General features: G+C 47.5%; 1 protein-coding gene across 1 annotated transcript; it reads right to left on the bottom strand.

Annotated features, from left to right (window-relative positions):
- Positions 1 to 7501: 7501 nt before the first annotated feature.
- GALR1 (galanin receptor 1) lies at positions 7502 to 18902 on the bottom strand (the record flags this gene model as incomplete). The annotated part of the gene is made up of 3 exons (XM_082640005.1): positions 7502 to 7947; positions 14723 to 14788; positions 18237 to 18902. The coding sequence occupies 3 exons, from the start codon at positions 18900 to 18902 to the stop codon at positions 7630 to 7632; spliced, it is 1050 nt and encodes a 349-aa protein (XP_082496131.1). The 3' UTR covers positions 7502 to 7629.
- Between the last annotated feature and the right edge of the window lie 497 nt (positions 18903 to 19399).

Here is a 19399-nt window from a genome sequence, read left to right as displayed (position 1 = left end):
ACCACAGAACTTATTAGATATGTAAATTGAGGACCCCACCCTGAATCTACTGAATCAGATGCTGTGGAGGTGAAGCTCCAGAATCCGAGTTTCAGATGCTCGGAAAAGTTTGAGAACCACTGCTCGAAGCTAAGAGCAGGGCATCTGGACCTTCTGGATCTCCCCAGATCATCTGAATGTGCCATCAGTTTGGGGACTCACTCAACCTCTCCATATTCTTCTTTCATGTGAGGATACCAAAGACCGCATTTCCCACAGCAATTTACCAGCAGAATTCAACCAAATCTCAAGCTCCCTAATGTCCACTACCTTTTCTAGAAAGCTCCACGACTCTCTTCCTCACTTAGGCAGATGTAAGGTGAGAAATTAAAAGATTTGGTCAACCATATTCAAGAAATCTTTGGATTTCTATCCCCCATTGTCAAATCGTCAATCGTTATAAAATATACGGCAGTGACACATGTCTCTTGGAGAATCAACATATGGAAAATAACATTTATGTATCCCCTGCTGGCTCATAAATATTCCTAAATTATAAGCAGATTTAGTTTTGAGAGAACTATGAAGTGTACTTCTTTATCCATGCTAGCCCTATTTTGAAAACATCACAAACCCACGAGTCTGCTCATTCACTGTATTCTGGCTAAGGTTCCTCTGCGGGGCCCGTGAGGCTGCAAAGGTAAACAGGACAGGGATGCCTGAGATACCCCTGGTCTCATTTCATGTTTGCTGACCTGAGCTGCAGCACTGCAATCGATTTTTTAGCCAGTTCCACGTACCAGCAACAGTCTCTTTAGAAGAAAAATGACACACTTTCCATTTTAAACAATATTTTCTCATAGTCAAAGCTAGGTGGCACTGACAAAATGTACCAAAACAGCCTGCTTGTGCCGATTTTTTTTCTTTGTAACAAGATGCGGAGATTTCCACTGGAAATCAACGTGACCCCCATCCACCTCTGCTTTCTTGGATCTTTGCTGTTTCTAAATGGAGGTCTTGCTCAACAAGTGGTACCTATGATGCCAGGTGAAGGACAAGACACCTGTTTATGTTCTGATTCTGAGTCTCGCACTTAGGGTTCTTCTGTGTCCTGAAGTCCCACCCATACTTCGTCTTCACTCACGACAGACCAGAAAGTTTTAGCCCAGGGATGGTGGAATCTCCTTAGAGAAATGGATGTGATTAGCATCTGGAGAAGGTCAGGGAAGAGGACCAGCACAGCCTGATGAAGCGAGCCCCGGGGACCCACTGCAGCCACAGGCGCAGCCCAGCCACCTGAGCCCTCCCCCCGTCCACTGAGTCAGAACCTCTCAGCAGTGACCAAGGCCACTCCCAGAAGCTTAGCTCGTATAGGTGTGGCCTCACTGAGCCAACCCCCCAAAGAGGGCCCCATGATGGACTGTGCCAGTGGACCTGCTCTACTGCCTTCCGACCCTATGCAGAAATTGGTCATTTGCGCTCCCTTAGAAAAGTGACTTGCTCTGAACGCTTGCATTTCCGACACTTCACTGTTAAAGGGAGGAGTGGTGCCAGGGTCATCAGGAAAAAGTTATCAGCTCAGCAAAAAAAAAAAAAAAAATGAAGATATGGGATATGTAGGGCGCAGGCTATTCATGAACCCCTCAGAGAGGACAATATTCAGATCTCAAGCATAGAAACAATGGTCGACCTTCAGGAAGCAGCAGGGAGAATGAAAAAGGCCATCTAGGAGTTGTAGAAGCAGGGAAGGAAGGGGTCATCAGGAAGAGTCAACCCGGACAATGGGTGATAGAGTCCTTGGATGAGTGGTCTTTACTCTTCGGTGAAGTGTTACATGGAAAGCGGAAGGCAGACAAGAGCAGAGCTCCTCTGGCTGGACGGAAGAGGGGGACCGGAGCCTGCACCCCGTCAGCCCCCGTCCCGACTCACCTCCCCAGCCGGCGGTCCTGAAGGGGACCCGCAGACGGCCCAGCGCTCCAAGGGACAGGATCTGAGGCTCTGTGATTTCCTGAACAATCCGGCAATCCTTTAAGGGCCCTGGCATAGCCCACTCTGTCCTGAAGGCCTTGCCTGTTCCTCACATCCCACACAGAAGCAGGGAATTTACATGTTTTCCTAGAGTCTGACACTTACTCCCAGTCATGACCAAGCCCCAGGCTCCCTTTGCTACATCAGCTCCGTAGGTCACGGGGGCCCCTCACCACACAGACACAAACTGTTCCCTCCAGGTTTGCCTTTACTGCCTTTGCAGGCCTGGAGGCCTGTCCTCCACTGGCTCTGATGCTGAAAGGCCGTGAAGGACACTCATGTCAGGCTCAGCTCCTTCTCTGCCAGCACCAGGACCATCCGCATTTCCATACACCGTAGGGCACACTAGCGTGATTGCCCCAAACAAGCTCATCAAATGGGGAAAATGAGCTTAAGGGACACACTATGGTCTTTAGAACACATAAAGAGTTCCCATTTCAATAGGCACTATCCCATCTTCTGAAATAAGGTTCTGTAGTACATGATGTCCCAAAGAAAACTTACAGCAGACCACAAAATTCATCCCAAATTCTAAATTACCTTACAAATCACCACTGCCTAAGAGTTTAAAGAATCTGAATGGTGGATTACAGTTCTAATCTATTCCAGCAGCCAGTGGCCTGTGACTTCTCTAAATGCTGAGAATTGGGGGATGTGCAATATACCTTGAGATTTCCAGAAAAATGTTCCCCAGCAAAAAGGATGGGGCTTGCGTATGATCTAGCAATCCCACCCCTTGGCATATATCCAGAGACAACTCTAATTTGAAAAGATACATGCACCCCCATGTTCATAGCAGCACTATTCACAAGAGCCAAGACATGGAAGCAACTTAAATGTCCATCGACAGATGAATGGATAAAGAAGATGTGGTACATATATACAACGGAATATTACTCAGCCACAAAAAAGAATGAAATAATGCCATCTGCAGCAACACGGATGGACCTAGAGATTATCATACTAAGTGAAGTAAGTCAGACAGAGAAAGACGAATATCTTATGATATCAGTTAAATATGGAATCAAATATGACACAAAGGAGCTTATTTGTGAAACGGAAACAGACTCACAGACATAGAAAACAAACGTATGGTTACCAAAGGGGCAAGTGGGGAGGGGTAAATTAGGAGTTTGGGATTAACATATACATACCACTATATATAAAATAGATAAACAACAAGGTCCTACTGTATAGCACAGGGAGCTATACTCAATATCTTGTAATAAACCATAATGGAAAAGAATCTGAAAAGCATATATATATATATATATATATATATATATATACATATACATATATATATATGTATATGTATATATATATATATATATATATATATATCTGAATCGCTTTGCTGTTCACCAGAAAGTAACACAACATTGCAAATCAACTATACTTCAATTTTTAAAAAAAGACAGAAAAGGATGGGGCTTTCCACCCCAAAGTGACACCAAAAGCTTTAGCTACAGGATCGGCTCTTCGCACAACTGTCTGAATACAGCAAACTTGGCCAATGTTCAAACAGACTGGGAGAGAAAGCCCAGCTGAGGGTATTTCACCAGGTGTATAAAAGTAGAGCGCTTACTCGCCACCTTCCCCTCCCACTCTCCATCCCTGAGATGTCCCCACCACCACTGCCGCCCCCAGGACTGAACCCGAACTCTCAGGGCAGCAGGAGGTGCCCTGAGCATGAGTGCAGGACCCAGCAGAGGGGGGCAGTGTCCAGAGCCTGTGAACATCCTGAAGATCTTCCCACACTGAGCAGACCTGCCCACCTCCGAATCCCAGGGTGGCAGTCCAGGTGCAGGAGGCGGGTGTGCGTGCACCTGCCACTCACACTCACGTAGGAAAAGAAACCACCATCTGGACCATCTGTGGTGCTTTCATGAGTAAAGAAACAGAATCCTGAGTGATGCAGACGATGCACAGCACACTCCCCTAGACACGCTTGCCTGACGTACACATAGCCCACATCAAGGATACTGAAGCTTTTAAAATCATTCTGCAGGCTCAATTTTCCACTTCTAAAAGAGAAAATATTAAAATACAGCACAAATTAAATCCATTTTGCAATTTTTTTCTTTCCAAGACAAATCACCATCAGCATTTAAAGCCACCTACCCTAACTACAGAGACTTTTAAAATCAACACATCCTTAGACAAACAAGTCATTAACATCTGCTTGACAAATAACTTAACATGCAATGTCTTTTAATGGCCAAGAAGAACATGATTACCTTAAAAAGAAAGTCATTTACAAATTTAAAACCAGGAAGATATTTGTAATCAGTGCAGTTGGAAATTGACAAATCTTAGATGGTAAGTCTCCAGAAGGAGCCACCTTGATCTCTTGACTCAACTTACATGACCACGTGGTTTATATACATGTTTAATAACTTTTTAAGCAAGAACATGATGAAGCTGAACAGTACATTGCTTTACTCAATGCAAGGCTGCTTGAACACAAGCACTTGGGATCGTACAGGTATCTGTGGCATCTGTGGAAAGGGAATGGATTCTCTCCTGCCCAGAAGTCTGACCTTGGGTTTCAGCTAACGTCTTGGAATCATTTCTGCACCATCTCAATGCATCTGAGACACTGAGCAAATGCAGTCATCCGCAGGATCCCAACTGGAAGTTGAGTCACGGAAGCTTTTAGCCTTGCACGGCTCACGCAGTCCAGATATCCCTGCACTGGTACGCCTGGGATGAAGGAGGAATTTTACTATGGTATATGTCAGAGTGAGGAAGTCTGCCTAGAAGCAGGTTAGGATAGAAGCACAGGGGTTGGGAAAGCCGGAGGAGGGGAAGACAATGGTTTGATTCCTGATGTGTGCAGTAGAACGATCCCATTTACAGCAAAAGTATTTCCCTAAGATATTCAGAAAATGGCCTCAGCCCTCACCTTGCTGAGCACATGCGTGATCAGAACAGCAGAGACTATCTAAACTCTTCCTGGGAACACAAGACAAGACAGTCTCCTCATCTGAGTCCCTATCTTCATCAACAGGGAACTGAAACTGTTGCTTATGCATATGAAACAGCCAGTATGCCTGCCCGCTATGTAAATATTCCAGAGCCACCGCCCCATGGGGAAGGAAAAGGCCCAGAAAAATAACAGCTGCCCTGGGGCACTAAGGCAGCCACATCTAAGGAGAAAGCATCAATTTTCTTTGAAATTCACTGCAAAGCAAGGTTTATCCAGCAGCCGGACTTAAAAGATGCACTGGGTGTCTCCCCTTTAGCCTGGCGCTGGGAGGAAGGCAGGAGGCTGGGTTATACAGTGAACAAGGGGCGGGGCCTCTGAATGGGTCCCTTTAATTACACATGAGGACATCGGAGCCCCAGGAAGCAGCTGGTCGGCAGATGCAATAAAAGTTCTTCTGCAACCCCTCGCTCAGGAAACTTTACAGGGTTTTACATCTTTGCAGACCTACGTTATCATCAGCAACAAAACCCGTTAGAGGAAGAGATGACCTCAACTCTGAACAAGAGGAAGTGATTAAAATGACGATGGCAGGAAGAATATCCTATCTGACTATAAAATGAAGCGATCTGCTTTTACACTCGGCACACTTGGGTTTTGAAAGTCTGTGATCACGTCATCTGGGAGGGACCAAGGCATTACAAGGGTAAATACATCGTGTCGAAGCCCATTCTCAACACTTCTTAGAAAAGAGCAGCATTGGCTACTGTATTTGTTTTAATACTTCATTTGAGTGCGTGGAAAACAGAAGAGGAAAACAAGAGAACAGCCATGGTGCAGGGAATCGCCGTCATCCACGCCAAGTCCAAAGGCAACCAGGAGGCAGCTCTTTTGTGCAGCTGTGTGCGTTCACACACCCAGAAGTTGTCCCGGCATTTACAATGGCAGTTTCAAGTTCCGCAAAGCACATGAGGTATCATCATCAGGATAAAATGTATCTGCTGCTACATTTGAATAAAGAGCAAAAAAAATTTCCGTGCAAAGGACTTACGTTGTTCTTAAAAATACTCACATACACATACACATAATTTTTCCCCTGGCCATCCAACATTAAAGCTCGTGCTTTCCCACCCTCTCTGATAAGTTTCTCCTATTCTGTCCAGAGAACTATTTATACCATTGCAAATGTAAACACTTTCTGGAGGAATATAATTTTGAAAGTAAATTCATGAACTAGAGAAGTTAACATGCAAAGACTTACATCGAGTTGGGTTTTTTGATCTAAAATTTGGTATTTCACATGAAGTCCTGATTTGACACAGGTGTACATTACACAAATTTCTTTTTTAAAACATCTTCTTACTTTTGTATCGTCCTAAAATATATCAAAGTCTTACAGTCTGAAAATTATTTTCTAATATAGGATCATTTAATCTTTTCATACTATTTTCTCATTGTAAATATGAAATCATCACAAAAACTACATTTGAAACTCAAGTCATGATGATTTGAAGCCCAAATTAACATTTCCAGAGGGAATGATGTTTGGGGTAAATGTGCATTAGAAATCATTACAAATTTAATGAAAAAAGCATTTGTTTGTACAAGATATGATATCCCTAGGTATAGCCATTCATAAGATTTGTTTTCTTCAAAATTTATCTGAACCAAACATTTAGTATACTTTCCTCACATGGCATGACAATTATCTCATATGACTTGCTAAGTTTTGAATTTATGGAAATTATTTTCTGTACATCATCTTCACTGACATTTTAAAAATTCTCTCTTTTGGGTAGATTACATTCAAGGCATAGCTAATACATTGCTATATATATATATGTATATATATATATATATATATATATAATTTTAATGTCCAGTTTCATTCTCAGAATCTCATTCACAGCTTCCACTATTAGAATAGTTGCAGGTGGTGATTCTCCCTGATTTTTTAAGTCAACTCAATAAAGACTAAGTTCACAGGATAGCTTTTAATTGACATCCCGATGGCTGACACCCAGGGTCATGGCCACAACACCTGCTGACCTCCTGAGATAAACTTAATGGACCTCATGATTGCAGACAGATGCAGCACAACTCAGAAGCCCTGTATACTATTTACAACTGGGAGCAAATGTGACATGTGCACTAAACTTATTTCCATCAAATAGCAGTGTCTCTATATAAATGGTCACAAAAATAAAACTCAGGGAACACTTTCATGTGTCCATGATCGTATTTTAAAACACACAGGTTTAATATTACCCCTTATCTTAAAATTGAAGAACTAAAGCACAAACACATTTTCTAAATAAATTTGCTTCAAAATGTAGATCACAAATATTCCTGGCCATCTTTCTAGGTCCTTATTCCTTATCCTATGAAGAACTGAACAAACCTAGGGAATTCTATTAAACTTCCATTTCTTAAGAGGTATAAAACTATTTTATTCTCTTCTGCTTATGGAATAGAATTTAGAAAGAAAATAAAATTTAGAAATAATCTTCACTAGACCTAGGGATTTTCCAGGTAGATCAAAGTACTTTTTAAACACAAGTGGAATTTAATTAATATAATATGAATTGTTGTTAAGATAACAAGTTGCTGCCTTGCTTAACACCTCATTGTATTTTTTATGTGTCTAGTCCCCAAGTATGGAAACGCCGCACGAAGAACACGTTGATCTTTTTTCACATGTGAGTGCAATTGGTTGATGGTGGGGTGTCTATTCGACTTTTATTTTCTTTAGTGTCATTAAGAGGTGACTTATTGCGAACGTGGCACTTGAACACCTGCTTATAAGCCTTCCTGAAATTTTCAGAGAGAAACGCGTAAATGATGGGATTCACGGAGGAATTACTGTACGCCAGGCAGTGGGCGGTGATCCGGAAGAGGAAGGAGGTGGGTGTCAGTGGGAAGACCCCAAACTCCGCCCAGAGGTGGATGACGTGGTGAGGCAGCCAGGAGACCCCGAAAACCACGACCACCACCAGCACCGTCTGCGCGGTCTAGGAGAAGGAAAAGAAAGGCGATGCATCGATTACAGCAGGAAAGGAACCCAGCCTTTTACAGCACGCCCTGAGAGAATTTTCTGCGTATTCTCACAGGATCAAGTACGTACTCAATCTGCCTTAGGTGTTAACCTTCACTTCGTGCAGCAGTTTTGTTCAAAACTTCCCCGGGACCGGCCTTGACCCTCCATAGGGAATAATTCTAGCAGGTATGTGAAACGCATGTGGATAACAGGAAGCGTGCTTTGGGTCACGGCAACAGGAACACACAGATTGAACACGGTAACTTTACAACCCAATGCACGGCACATAGTGGGACTGAGCCCAGGGAGGCCGCTCAGCTGAGCTCGTGAACGCTGCTTCCAAGAGTTGCCTCAACAAACAAGAAGAGATGATTATTTCTCCTTGTTGAAGTTGGACAAACTTAGAGACCCCCAACACATGCAGTGGGTCCAGAGAGCCATGTCAGGGCCTGTCTCCCTGTTTGCTTGCGTCTCAACCCTTCCCTGGCGCTCCTACATCTGAAACACCTAGAAATCAGAGGCAGGGTCCACACGCGTCCTTTGAGATTTCTGCTGAGAAGATGATGGGAGAAGATCTTCCCTGAACAAGAACCTCAGCACGAGAGGAGCCGTCCTGCCCGCGCACCACACGTGTGCCCCCGTCTCCCCGCTGCATCTGTTCTGAGTGCCCGCCACGGGCTGCAAACCTAAAGGGCTGGGATTAAATCTTGGGACGGTCTTCCTGTGCTCCATCACCGCCAAATCAGGACACGTTGAAAAGCCAACAGTGCAACTAACTGAAAACTCCATCTCCAGGGATTCGAACAAAAGACAGTGGGCTGTTAACATTTTTTAACTATAAAATAGAAAGCCATTGGCTGGTTTCTTCCTTAAAAGGTTGTAAGCTGGGCTCAGCCGCCTGACGGCTGAGGGCGTCAGGGCTGGGGGCGGGGGGCACCGAGAGGCGACCTCGGTGACTGCTGGCTGTGCGTTCTTCACTCGCTGCCACCAATCCGGGCAGACGGCATCATGATCCGCGGTGTAGGTGAGGACACCGAGACCTCGCCTGGCTAGGACAGTGCCTGGTGCCCCCCGGCAGGAGGCAGAATTACACCTGGAGGCCGGTCTATGGGATCCCAAACCGTGCTCTGAACAGCTGGCGCCCGGGGAGAGAACATCCCACAAGATCTACCTGGTAACGGCAGCCGCATCCCTGTCTCTGAGCACCCAGGGCTGTCTGGACCGCAGAGCCTTAGGGCAGGTCTGTGGGCTCAGTCCTGTAACTGAATCACAGGGGGGACGTTTGCCGGCTCGCTGTCCTGCTCCAGCGCCCACCCCACTCCATTCTCTTCTAGGGTGTTTGCTCCTCGAAGGTGAAAGGAATTAAGGACACGAGAGAGAGAGATGCTTTCAGTCTCTCCCCTGAGGTCGGGAATCCAGTAGCCTCTCTTCCTCCTCAGATCAAGTCCAGGCTGTGATGCTCTAAGAGACTGTGTTGAACATACAGAGTGGAAATGTGACCATCTGAAGCCCTGGTCGTCAGGACACCTCCCAGAGCAGGAGAGCGTGGGTGCACATCATCCCCTCCCAGTCACGACCCTAAATCGACTGTAAGCACTACCTGGTGGTCCCCTGCCCACCTTTCCCCCTAGAGAGACTGGGATCGCGACTGGGATCCACGAGTGTGTGTGGGGGAGGTTGAGGGGAAGGAGAGAGAAAGAAGGAAGGAGGCTTCTTTCTCCCACAGCCTCACAGGGTGGAGCAAAGTGATTCTACAACGAGGAAACCACTGCGGACCCACACACTCTTCCCCGGGGGGATGCTCAGACCCCGGCCACGCAGGAATGTTCCCACCTGACAAAATGACTTTCCTATTAATTCCCATGAATTAGAATCCTGCTGTTAAGGACAACAACACCCCGAAGGTAAGGACTAAAACTCCTCCAGGAGAGACACGAGGTAGCAGACTGACTCAGAGAAGAAGTCTGTCCAAGACACGGGCTGGAAGCCAGGAAACCCAGGCAGAAATGGGAGAGGAGACGCTCAGACCTCAGGTCAAGGTCAAGGTCAAGGCAAACGTGGTGGTCAGGGGGGCTGGAGATGAGAGCTAAGCTTACCATGAGAAGGTGCACGGATCGTGCAAAAGCCAAGGACCGACATCAGCCATAAACGGGTTAACGACCTTTGAAAAATGATGTCACCTCCCTGGGCTTCACTTTCCTGGCCTGTGAAGAGCGTGACCCAACCTGATGATTCCCTGACTGGGCCTGGTCCATTTCAACACTTCAAACAACTCAGGTACAAACCTGATGACAGGTTTTTATAGGGAGGCACGTATACAGATTGAAGCCACCAACCACGTGACACACAAAGCAAACAAGCAATCTGCTCACATGTATTAAGGGATTGTCTGCTATCAATCTGTTTATCCATTAGTGTGTGGGATACATTCCCAGATGATTTAATAAAAACCATCTAGACATAATTACACCTACAAATAGAACGGAACACATCTGTTCTTTCTAAGACAATAAGAAGATCTCTGTGCTTCACAAAATACTCTCTGGGTATTCTGTTTCATTGTTCCTTTTAGGAAGTTCTTACTAAGTACCAAGCTTAGGGCAGAAATATACCCCAGCAGCTTATTGATAAGAGCCATATTGTATCTTTGCATCATTGTAGAGCAATGGGCAGTATGGTATGTTTTCTTTGGGGTGTTTGTTACTGTCTGTTTACCCAAGTCCATTCAAAATCTACCTTTTATTTTTAGCAGTTCCACTGGTCTTTTCAGAACCATGAACGAGGTTCTCTTTCTTGGTCTATCTGTAGCTTTGAAATGTGACCGGATTACAATTACAATATAAATCAGGAAAGAATACTCAATTGGTACTCACATAAACTATATCATTTATCGAAGCCTGTTCCCAAAAGAGTTTAATAGAATGTTTGTGTTCCCAGCTTACTGTCAGCAAGGGTTCACTATTTATTTTCAGGCTGTTTCACAGGCATTCAGCCCGTCAGAGCTGGTACAGCAGTGGGCACCCTGCACACGGGCCCTGGCGCTCAGCCCTGCAGCCCTGGAGGCGTCCACGAGGCCATGGCATCACGTTAGGTGAGCACATCCCTGCATGGAGGCAGAGGCGGTACACGGCTTCTTCCTCTGTCTCCTTTGCAGCAGAGGCTTGCTGCAGATGCCTCTGGGTCCAGGGAACTGGGAAGACATGGGAGGGAATGCAGGAAAGAAATCCTGAAGAACAGGGTCTGCAGCCACCACTGCTTCTAACACCCGACCCAGGCGCCTGGAATACGCCAGCTCCAGGTCAAGACCTGGTCAAAATAAGGCGTTGTACTAACAACCACAAACCCGGGTTTCCAGCAAATGAGCGCACCATCATCATGTAGGGCAGAGCTTTGCGAAAATTCTGGTATCTAGGCCTCATGCCTGATGGCTCTGCTTCCAGAGGTCACGGGGATTAGGTAGCTGCCCAGGAACCTGCCTTTCTAAACATCTCAATCGGGTGTTTGAAGAACCGGTGAAGAATTCCACAAAGGCCACAACAAAAGCAAATCATCTCATCCACCCCAAGTGAAAGGCTCAAGTATTTCCTCCATGTTGACAGCACCTAGGCTGACCCACCCCGTCTCCTCAGTAGGATTCGCAAAAGCTGCTTCCTCTCGTCTCCTCTGAAATGTCAGCAGGTAAGAAGACAAGTCCCCTCTGTGGGGAATGAGGCTATTTTCATTTCTTACAGTATCATTGGCCTCAATCACAGATGGATGTGCATCCGATGCACCTCCTACTTTCCCCACGTGTCTGTGCAGAGTACAGAACCACCATATCATCGTCTGATAGAGAAGAAGTCATCTTTTAAGGTCATGTGCTAAATCTCTGTACTAATTCCTATACTCGAGGTTGGGTCCTTTATTAGCCTGCCTTCTTTTTACTCCTCACTCTGAAAGTATCTGGAAAATACTAATTTCTCCCCCTCCTCTGAGATGCTCCTTTTCAAGCCATCTGAGACATCCATTTTTTTTCTTCGAAGAAGTTTATTCATAATCCGTCTAATGGAACTTGGCAGAGAAGAAAAAAGTGACTAAAAGATGAGAGTGATGAAAAACATTTTGTAAATTGTATAAATGACAGCCAAAAAGCTTGCTGAATTACTTCAAGCCAGAGGGGAGAAAAAGAGCAGCTGTTGAAAGAACCTCGTGGTTGAGAGGGTACCAAAAGGGCCTCACATCTACTTCCTTATTAGAAGGAACCATCCGGTGCGGAGGTCTGTCCCACTGGGAGGGCTCCCGGAAATTGTTTAAGAATCTCGTTTTAGTGTCTAATCAGCCTTGTGCCAGACAACGTGTCTTTATGTCCAGCAGAGCCTGGTATTAATCAAGCACAGGGCTCTGTACTATGATTACTACTATTTTGGCAACGGAAATCACACTCTTCCTTTGTATTTTCCTCCAAACATGCAGGATAACTGGTCGGCACGTTTGTGATGAAAGACCTAACTCTCTGCCCCGTGAGCGCTACCGGCCTTAACACTAAGGGCTCCCTAGGTGGGTGGATATGGCACAGAGGAAGGTGCCCTTCTCAGCCACTGAGAGGGGAGCTGGAAACGGGCGCAGCTGAAATGAATGAACTATCAAAATCTTAGCACATCACCCCGTCATCCGCCAGCAACTGAACATGTATACACACCAGGAACACTTTTCTGTGCGAAGACCCGGGGGGGCATCACCATGGGCCCGTCTCTGCCTTCAGGGTTGACAGTCAAGCTGGCTTTCCGTCCTGGACCCTCTGTCTCCCGTCTGCTCGTCCTCGTTCTCCTCTCTCTCTCCCATTCCCTCTCCCCCCCCGACCTGTGCGCTATCCCTTGCCTAGACGCAGGTGCACACACACACACACACACACAGGCCCCAGCACCACACTCTATTTGTTCTGTGCAAAAAAAGAGGCAATTAAATATATCAAAAGAGATCTGCCATCTGTTCAGTGGTTATTAAGGGTCAGAGGTTGTGAGCATCGAAGAGAAAAGCTTCCCTCCTCCAAATGCTGAGAACTTCTCCCATGGTAAGAATTACATGTACACATACGTATACAATATATACCCACACATATATATGTACACACACACACACCCCATACACACACGTAGACACATAAAACCAAACGATGTAAATGTTAAACTCATCACTAATCTTTAGATCATTTTACTGTAAAACAGAAGCTTTTCGAATCATTTCTTCCAAGATCTATTTTCATTCTTTTTTTTTTTTTTTTTTTTTTTTTTTGCGGTACGCAGGCCTCTCACTGTTGTGGCCTCTCCCGTTGTGGAGCACAGGCTCCGAACGCGCAGGCCCAGTGGCCATGGCTCACGGGCCCAGCCGCTCCGTGGCATGTGGGATCCTCCCGGACCGGGGCACGAACCCGCATCCCCTGCATCAGCAGGCGGACTCTCAACCACTGCACCACCAGGGAAGCCCTATTTTCATTCTTTTAATCACTTTTTCTCCTCTGGAACCTCCACAATTTCTCTCCAACAGTTTTCAAATATAGAGACTAAAACTAACTGTAGCATGCAAATAAGATCCAGCCAATGCTAAAGAAAAGTTTTATTTCCTTCCTGTCAAGAGGCAGAAAATCTTTGGCATCAATCATAAGCAGGTACCGCGTTCCAAGGGCAAAACCTCTGCGGAAGTTCAGCAAGCCCCACCCTCCCCAAGGGTGTTAACTGCTTCAAATACAAGCTAAACTTTGTGCTTTCTAACCAACTGTCTGCTATTTCTTTTCACGGACTCTGAGAACAGGTGTGTTTTTAGCCACATTATTGTTTATAAACAAGGAAAAGTCAGGAAGAGCTGTACTTTATTTATGCAGAAGTTTTTAAAGCAAATATGATTAAACTATAATTTCTGCAAATTATGTGTCCTTGATCATAATAAATATTTAGAAGGAAAAACAAGGTATTTTAAGATGTTATGAGTGATATTTGCGGGTAAAGATTCTGGTTATAATCTCCTGCTCCCTAATCACATGGTCTAATAATCTCATCAACTTTCATTCTACTTTCTAAAAATCAGAGATGATATAGATATTATCTGAATAAGAGGTAAGTTAATCCTGCTTTGTAAAATAGTTTTTCCTCAAAATGTGACGTGTGATAAACTGCAGGATGTTAGGTGCTGTCATACACTTCAGGAGAAGCTTCTGGAATTCAGAATTCACGGGATGAGAAAGACAAGTAAAAATGGGCTGAATTCCCTTGAGGCCCCTCCCATCTTTAGTTCTCTCCCCTTGGGGCCAAAGTCAGCACAAGTCTGGAAGGAAGAGAGAACACTGCATCTGCTTCTGAGGCTTCAACAACCCTCTCTCGAAAGATTATTAAGACAGGGCCTTCTGGAATCACATCAGACATGGTAAATACACAATAAAATGACTGTAGTTTCATGCAAAGTATGGATCCAGCCACTCGACACCCTGTCCCAACCAACCTAGAACATACCTTCTCAAGAGGCTCAGAATCCATAAAATGCACCTTTCCTCCCCTCCCGAGACTTCCATCCACATTTTCATGCAGCATGGTCACCTGGCCACCCTCAACAGCTGACTTCCCATTTCTACCCTCTGCCTAATGGTAAGAGGCTCATTTCAAATCTCTGTACCCAGGAACCAAAATGTCACAGGCACTGGGTGAACGCAAGGAGAGCTAAGAGTATACATAAACTGAGCTCTAGAAAGGGCGCATAGGCTGTAAATCCATGAATATTACCTTTTTCTTCGATGCCTCTGACTTCTTTGACACGTTCTTCAACTTTTTATGCAAATGATTAAGGACCTGAAAAACACAGACTAATAAAATCGGTTTGTCTCAGACCCCACAAATCACTGTCCATTTTGCATTGACACTTCTTGACGTTCTGAAATGGGACCACCATCATTTACAACGTCATTCAAACTTAAATTCACATGAGGTGGTGGAGTAATGATGACTAAGAATTGCCAAGGACACCTGTTCCTCTAACCCTGAGGGGTGCCCAGGTGCCATCTGCGGCCAGAGCACCTGCTGGCAGAGAGTTCTGGTGCAGGGAGCTCTGCGGTTTCGTCCAGAAAGAGCCACACCGCTACCCATATGTGCATCCTTGTTGGTCTCCCTTCCACCTTGGTTTCCCCCAAGATTCTACATTTTAACAACCCCCAGGTCCCTGCCGTATGTTAAATCCTAGAGACATGGAAAAACTACAGACTGCCCTCCAGCATCACTGATGACTGGCAGACCATTCATCAAGGTTCTACAATTAATGTCCCATCAGGAAGGCTTCCAGGGAGACACTGATTGCCTTCCTTCGAGAAACTAGCTTTGTCTTCTCTCACCAATGTAATACTCAGGAGAAATGATGTGAGTCACTTTGGTTCTACGTAAGAATTTACAATATAAGCTATACAACAGGGCCAAGACGGCTGTACATATGCCACACTGGTGTTGAGTTCTTTCTTATGTCCCATCTGAGTGAAAAATCTAAGGAAAATTAGCTCTGGGTGACTAAGGGCTTTAGACTGTCCACTGGTTACTCAATGAGTCTCTCCAAAAACTGGAAGCAGTGTTCCAGCCACCTCTCTGTCTCCCTGAAGCACCGCAGCATGGAAATAATTTAATGGAACTGGATTTATTGTGAAAGCCTGCTCCGTTCAGCTGGATGCAGCCCTTCTGGAGGGCCCTTCCCTGATTGTGAAGCCACGGGACTTATTCACACCCTCACAATTCCTATGCAGGTCAAGCAGCCATCATGGGGGGCGTGAATTTCCGACCCCAAATTCCCAGCTCTACTGAGATACTTCTCACTTCCTACAGAGGCTTAGCATCCTCTACAAGACAAGCCTTTCACTTGCTACATTTGGGATCACTCAGCACATTGACAATGGGTTAGTTTACTGTCCTGCCAACAGAAACTGGGGTATAAAAAATCAAATCTAAGGCAAAGATAGAAGAGAGGCTTTGGCAGCAACAAATGAGGAGAACTTTCAAGGGGAAGGAAAGGGCTGGACAGGACCCTGCCTGGAGAGGACCGGCCTGGCAAGGTTCTTTGGGGACCGCCGTCCCAGAAGACCACAGGAGGACACTGGTCACCGAAAGCAAGGGACAAGAGGAGACACAGCAAAACAAAACCAGAGAGGGCCACCTGGAGAGGACTCCATATGGAAAAGTCAAATGTTACCTGCTCCATAACACTAACTGGGGGTTACTGATTCCTTCCTCAAACTCCGGGGGATCACGTGGGTAACTGCAAACCGCCTAAGGAATGCTGCTGAGTGGTCAATGGAGAAAACACCCAAGTAGGTTTGGAATGAATATGCAAATATTACCTTGAATTCCAAAGAAATTTCCAGTTACGCTTAAAAGCAAACTACTTCCATATAAAAAATAGCCCAATGATCATGTATTTTTTGAATTTTTGAAAAATTTTAAATTTTGCCCTATGTGTGACTTGTATAAATGACAGAAATGTAACCGAATTTATTCCTAGACATTTACCTTGTTGTCTCCATCAAGAAGACCTGAATTATGTTCCCCAAAGACTTTCGGGAAATGAAGGAAGAATATGCTTCAAGTCTAATCCATGTCATGATGAATGAAGAAGCAAATATTGTAAGAATCACTCTAGACCCAAGGTCCATGCCCTACAGGCCTTCAGCAGTTGCCCCTCTCTTGGGGGGCTGGGAATCCCTGCACTGAAATCCTCCCTGTGGGTCAGCTGCTTCACTCCTCCAGAACCCTCTTTCCTTATCAATAAAATATGCACACTAGCTCCAACCCACTGGGTGGCCTGCAGATTAAGTGAGATAGCGCACATTGGAGACCACTGGGCTGTGCAAACCAAGCTTTGATTTGCATTTGCAGAAGATGAAATGAATAAAACAGCCATTTACCAAAGAGCTAAGCTGCAGTGATCTCCCAACTGCCCCATCTTTACCGCGTCTCTTTATATAGAACCCTTTGACGCAGGACATTCTTTCAGATCACATCCAGAAATATTACCATTCAAAACAGACATAACTCAACACAGATGATGTGGGGGGAGGGGACAAACAAAACCAGGTGGCTTTTAGTCAAGATTTCCGCTGGGGGAAAACAAAAAACAAAAAACTCTATGAATTGAATATAAGAAATGACTGCCGTTCTACCTCATCTGATTATTCAGAGTCCTAGAGTCCCAGCCTTATGAGAAATAGAATGAGAGATACAGAGAGAGAGAGATGAAGATAAAATGGTGGAAATTTCAGAATGTGGTTACAGCAGTATTTTTCTCATGGTGATGGGTCTGGGGAGGGTGTGTCAGGGAGAGCGGAGCTCACCCCGTGAATCACGTCTCATGACTATCCAGCATGTACTTTTACTCCAGTATAAACAAGACTTCGAGATCAGTATAAAATCTTCAGACTCATGTGTTATTAACAAAAGAGAATGTGATTGTGCTGAGCTCCGAGGGGGAGGCTGGCACCAGGAAGGTAACAGCCATTTTCCCAGTAAGGAGGTGCAGGGGTAGGGGACCAGAGGTGTGTCAACAGTGTGTCTCTCAGCGGTAGTGCTTTAGACCTGCCACCTGAGTCACTTCATATTCCTTACCCCTTCCTAAAAGGACTGAAACGGGGAAACAGCAGCTAGAAGCCCATCCATCCCAAGTTCTCTGGAGACTCCCTCAAGACTCGGTGAAGAAATACTGTCTAACCACTTGGATTTGTAACGCCCAACTTGTGTATAAGACGAAAGGCAAAGCTCTGTCGCCAGAAGCAGCGGCTCCACACAGCCGGTCCCCGCCCGCCCCCCGACCCCGTGCACCCCGCGGGCAGGGAAATCTCCCCATCGGGCCCTGCTGAGGGCTGCGGAGGGGCGCGGACCCTCCACCCGGCAAGCTCGCCGTGACCCTGCGGCCACGTGGGGTGGCCCTCGCGCGGGCTTGAAGGGGCGGCGCGGCTTTCACCTACTGAGAAGTGGGCGTTGACACCGCCTTCCGCCGGGACAACCTCAGGGCCCCGGGCCGGGGCGAGAGGACGCGGGCGCCCGGGAAGTGACCTGCTGCAAAATTCCCCTGGCGTTGCCCAAACTCCGAGTAACTTCCGCGCAACGTCAGACCCCCGAGGCCGGGGGAGCAGGGAAGGGTCACCGCGCGGTCCCCGCAGAAAACTCTGGGGAATGAGGGCAAAGGGGCGGGGCCGCTGCGGGTCCCGGGAAGGGGTGCGGGGACGCAGGAGCCGCCTCGGGGCCCTCGGACCCGCCCCGCGCCCACCTTGGCGTAGCAGAAGCAGATAAGCAGGAGCGGCAGCAGGTAGCCGAAGACGAAGGTGCACACCACGTAGGCCTTCTTGTGGCGCTGGCTGGACCACTGCTCCCAGCAGAAGGTCTGGTTGCTGACGCCCCGGTGGAAGAGGCGCTGGTGGTAGGCCACCGGCGAGGCCATGGCGATGGACAGCGCCCAGATGACGCCCACGCCCAGCAGCGCGTTGCGGGACACCCGCAGGGCGGAGGAGCGCCGCGAGTGCACGATGGCCACGTAGCGGTCCACCGACATCGCGGCCAGGGTGAAGATGCTGACCAGCATGGACACGGTGAAGAAGTAGTGGACGAACTTGCAGATGAAGGCGCCCAGCACCCAGGTGGGCAGGGCGTACACCGTGGCCTGGAAGGGGATGCAGAAGAGCAGGTAGGCCAGGTCGGCGATGCTCAGGTTGAGGATGAACAGGTGTGTGGTGCTGCGCGGCTTCCCCGGCTTGCTGCGCGCCAGCACCGTGATCACCAGGCTGTTGCCCAGCACGCCGAGCGCGAAGATCAGGCCGAACACCACCAGCGTGATGAAGTTCTCCACGCCGATGCCGAAAAGGGGTCTGGGCTCCGGGGCGGGGGTCTCGGGCCCGCTCGCGTTCCCCTCACTGAGGTTCCCGGCCGCCAGCTCCATGGCGCGCGGGGGGCGCCCGGGTCGTGCCGGCGAAGGGTGCTGGGCAGGGAAGGAAGGCGCCGCGGGGCGCCGGGGGACCCAGCCCCTGGCACGCAGAGCGCGAGTTTCTGAGCCTGAGCCTCCCTGATGGGCACGCGCCCAGGCGCCCTTGCCTAGTGGCACCGTCTTTTTGCACGGGGCCGCCCGAGAGAGGACACGGACCGGAGCCGGAGCTGGACCTTCCCGGACCGGGCCGGTTGTCAGGAGAACGCAGGGCTCCCCTTGCCCAGGCACCACCGCCCGCTGATCCGCCCGCACCCGGGAGGAGGGACCTGCCGGTGCAGCCCTGGGGGTGGACAGAGCCCTCTCCGCGCCTTACCGACTCCGAGCCCCTGCAGGTCGTCTCCCACGTCCCGGGAGTGGCTGCGGGCTGCACCTGTTGCTCTGCGCCGCTCCCTGCCCGCGGCGCTCCGGGGACACGGCCGCGCGCGCGGCCACGTACCGCCCGGTTCGCGGAG

This window comes from Mesoplodon mirus, assembly GCF_964341445.2.
Source record: "Mesoplodon mirus genome assembly, chromosome: 13".
Classification (NCBI taxonomy): domain Eukaryota; kingdom Metazoa; phylum Chordata; class Mammalia; order Artiodactyla; family Ziphiidae; genus Mesoplodon; species Mesoplodon mirus.
Note: the sequence above shows the minus strand (reverse complement) of the source record. Positions and strands in the feature narration are given on the sequence as shown.